This window comes from Centropristis striata, chromosome 3, assembly GCF_030273125.1.
Source record: "Centropristis striata isolate RG_2023a ecotype Rhode Island chromosome 3, C.striata_1.0, whole genome shotgun sequence".
Classification (NCBI taxonomy): domain Eukaryota; kingdom Metazoa; phylum Chordata; class Actinopteri; order Perciformes; family Serranidae; genus Centropristis; species Centropristis striata.
The window spans coordinates 12,005,545-12,009,868 of record NC_081519.1 but is presented as its reverse complement, the minus strand read 5'-3'; the positions used below and the strand labels follow the sequence as shown (position 1 = coordinate 12,009,868).

The following is a 4,324-nucleotide window of genomic DNA, read 5'->3' as shown; positions in this document are numbered from 1 at the left end:
CATTAAAGAGCGTTGAATTTTGAATCACTCACGCAGCTTGTACATTTTTGTGTGTAATTGAGTGTGCGTATGTGGAGGAGAGACATAGATCTGACAGTTCTGGGTCAAACCAGTCCCATGGAGTCAGGGAACATACACAAGACATAACAAAACAAAACACAAATATATATATATACACACACACACACACACACACACACACACACACACACACCTTGTAGGTGAAGATGACAAATGTTTGTTAGGCAAACGGGAAGAGAAGAGTGGTTGGATTTGGGCAGAAAATGCTGCCTTGCCGTGCCAACACTCATACATCAGTCTACACCTTGGGAGCAGAGAGAACTGAACACACACACACACACACACACACACACACACAGGAAAATACATCTCTCATCGCTGGCAACACACATGTAGATACTGCTGACTGGAGGGCTACACAAGAAAAGCAGCAAGAGCAAACAGAAAGCTGTGATATTGTATTGTAGTTGAGGGCATAAACATACCAACTATGGCCATGTAGCTGCAAATTCACCTAATTACCACTGACACATATAGGATGGTGGGGTCAGCGCCATCGCCAACTGCTCCAACATTGCTCTAATGTATTCATCACACCCAAACTTGAGATATCAGATGCAATATGTTATTTCTTCCTCACTTCCCCCTCATCATCACAAGATGCACTCTGCATCAGGGCCAGACTATCTTCACTCTCCTTCAGTTAAGGAGACAAAAACTGAGTGGAAATCAATTGCAACTGAGATTTTCTCATTTCTCAGTATTGCTTCACCCACTGTCCGTTGCATCATCTCTCTCCGCTCTAAGGCTGGTGTGGAAATGACCACTGCTGTGTTTTGTGCATGAGTGTGTATAGTGTTTCAAGAGAGAGAGAGAGGGAGAGAGACAGAGAGAGAGAAAGAGAGAGAGAGAGAGAGAGAGAGAGAGAGAGAGAGAGAGACAGCTTATGCCTTTGCGCGCCAGTCATAATGTCTGCATAATGTCCCTGAGGTCTGTGACTGTATAACTAATACTTGTATTATTGCTAGAATAAAACATTACGCTGAACCAAGAAGGATTAGAAAACAAGCATGACAGCCTCTTCCCACTCTGCCCCTCTATGACACACACACATTCACACACACACACACACACACACACACACAGACACACACACACACACACACACACACACACACAGGCATGTATGCATGTGAGGAAGCAAGCAGCCCAGGGCCATGTACACTAGCAAGCGGCCATGTTTCTTTCACAAGAGGCTGCAGTGAGGCTGTCATCGTAAGCATGGCTCTCTCCCTCTCTCCCTCTCCCACACGCTGTACTGTGACATCATGCCACGCATTTAGACCAGAGGGTCAGAGGGTAACACAGCTTTATGTGCAGAGGCTGTATTGTCGTCATGCTCGGCGACTGCAGCAGCCCTTATTCAGCTCTCTTTCTCTCAAATACACACACACAGGCCACATAGGTATCCCAGTTTACACCCAGATCCTTTCACTCACATTACCACTGACAGGCAGGTCACTGCATTCAGAGGTGAGACTGTTTCAATCCAGATAATAATAGGTGGGACCTGCCCTCCTCCCTGACCAGTAAGGCTCTTGACAACCAGCCCAGACCTCAACAGTCAGAGCCGACATTCTTCTAGAGAGTAAAAACCCTCCATCCACCTCTTATCCACCTTTCAACCTACTACATTACCTTTCTACCTACTAGACATTTAGATCCTCCTTTTTGGCACACTTCCACTTATGAGGTTTTGAAGTGGTGTGTGCCTGTATATCCTTATCATCTTCACAGTTATTCTCATGGTGATATCCCGGGACATGCAGGAGTGTTAGCAGAGCTCCCAAGCAGAAGCGTTTACCTGGAGAGATCTAAGATAACTAAAGATATACTGCTGTGGCCTACTCTTTGTCATTTAAACTGTCATATTCAACTTTTTCAAGTGTAGCTCAATGGATGGGACATTTGTTGCCATGTTTCAACCCACTGGCACTATAATCAAGGAATAGTGTCAATTAATTTGCTCCAAATCAGTTTTCATCTGCACACATTAACCTGCTAGTTATCCCTGAATCAAAATAAGGTGCTTAGCTCATATTAGCCTCCCACTTTCTGCACAATCAGTTGTTTTTGTATGCTGGAATCATTGATTGCATAAAACATGGACATAGTCTCTGTGACGTCACTCATACGTTTTTGCAAAGCCAGAAATTAAGCTCAATGTGGAGGCTCCGGCCGACCCCACCTAACTCCTGGCTAATCCGAAAATGGGCAAAGAGGTGGACTGTGGGTGAGCTGAGGTAGGCCGAATGAAATCTGGTTGCTGAAAAACACCACCTGTGATGACACCCACCTGTCACTTATGTATAAATATAATTTTAATGCCGAAAAACACATCAAGCAGCAGCCATGTGGGGCACTGGTCTTCTCTGAATGCAATTTGCTGCTTAAAAGTACACTATCACAACTTTTATTTTGGCTGCACTTTGCCGCAGAAACGACGAGATATCGGAGTGGCTGCTGCAGCTTTGCGTGGCAGCTCACCATTCTCCACACTTGGCTGCTGCAGGGTGTGTATTTGCTGTAAGCCTTAATATAATTTATTCGATAATGTCCAACTTAAATGTAATTTATTTAAGTTGGACATTTTAACATTAACTCCAACACTTTTGGAGCTTGCTTCAAGCGGAAATTTGAGAAGCTGCAGTTTCAAGTACTTCCTCGTTGGTTTCATATTTCAGCCACTTGGGAATAACATTAACTAGCCTCTGTATAGGTAAACAAAAATATGTAGCCTAAGCGCAAAACTAAAAAAATTAAGGGCTTAAAATTAGATTTTGGGTGTCACAGGGCATCACCACAAAGCAGGGTCCACCTTGATTCCCTTTTAATGCCATTTGGTGCATATCCATCAGATGTGCAATTACATGAGCACAAACCAGTGGAGTTTTGGGGTCATGGAGTTCTGGGCTTGGCACTTGCCCACTATGCCTGGTTGGTTGTCCAGCCTGCCTCAGTACCAAAGGAATAAAGATCACCTATTATCCCCTCATTACACTGTAGACAGTTTTCCAATCCAACACCCTTACATATTGTACATTATGGTTGCTGCTCCCTTGGACAAAATCTTCGTCTCACCCCACACCACGGCCCGACCCTCCCCCCTCCAGAGGCCGACTGATCATCCTCACCTGAGGCAGCGCGGCGTTGATCTGCCGCTGGAGCACGTCCCTCTCGTGCAGCGCCCCCTGTAGCTTAGTCTGAGACTGAATGAGGGTCTCCTGAGTCTCCCTGAGGGACTCCAGCAGCTTGTCCCTCTCGTCCAGCATGTTGACCATCAGCTGCTCGAAGTTGGCCTCCTGGTCCGATCCATTCGGGACGCCGCCGGTTCCTCTGGGAGGACCAGCAGAGTCTCCCTCGTTGATAGTCGGCATCACTTCGCACATCATCTTCCCCGCTCCGTGGGCTGGGCAACGCTATAGGACAGTCTCGCTGTCGGGGGTTAAGAATGAGATGTATGTGGGTTATAAGCCTTATAAAACAGACTTACAATAACTGATAAGAGGGCCTATTAACGCCCCGTAGCAACGGGCAGCCAGAGCAACCGTACATAGGCGTCTTACTTCCATTGCATTACATTTCTCGTGCATTAAACGTGCATCCTGAAGCTTTATATCGCCTTACCTAATCAGAGTGATTGAAATGATGAGATGATGGTTGACCTTTCATCCATATTAACCGGCGTTTTTTCACCCCGTGAGCAGATCCGCCCTGCCCGGCGCGCCATGCACTCACATGTAGAAATCCCGGCGTGATATGATTGACAGCTCAGAGATAGACGGTTACGTTTGGAGGGGTGGTGCCCGCGAGCACGACGGAGATCATAGCACATTGGCAGGAAAAAAAACAAAAAAAACAAGAGGAAAATATCCGAGAAGAAACGTTTAATCTGCGTCCTCAGTCTTGGGGACAGTGAGAGCGAGTCTTATCTGCATCCGCCTTCTCCGCTTCCATCTCTTCACACCGCCACCGAAACGACGCTTACTCCTCCTCCCACACACACAGTCGCTCAGCCACACACACACACACACACACACACACACACACGGGAATCTGCAGTTGTCACTAGCAGGCTACAGTAATCTACATACACTCTGCACTGGTATCATGTTTCTGCAGTTAGCACAGACTTGACCCTTAACTGGTAAAATGCAATTAACTTTTCACATCAGCACCACTATGCGCGTTCATGTCCTGACAGCTCCTGAGAAATGATGCGCGTTCTAGCGGCATCAGTTTA

The 4,324-nt window shown here is 46.4% G+C and overlaps 1 protein-coding gene across 1 annotated transcript in view; it reads right to left on the bottom strand.

Annotated features, from left to right (window-relative positions):
* Window positions 1–4,090, bottom strand: part of ppfia4 (PTPRF interacting protein alpha 4) — an 80,116-nt gene extending 76,026 nt beyond the window's left edge. The window contains exons 1-2 of the mRNA XM_059328891.1: window positions 3,709–4,090; window positions 3,216–3,516 (exon numbers count right to left, since the gene is read on the bottom strand). Coding sequence (XP_059184874.1) covers window positions 3,216–3,473 — 258 coding nt within the window. The 5' untranslated portion in view covers window positions 3,474–3,516; window positions 3,709–4,090. The remainder of the gene's footprint in view (window positions 1–3,215; window positions 3,517–3,708) is intronic.
* Between the last annotated feature and the right edge of the window lie 234 nt (window positions 4,091–4,324).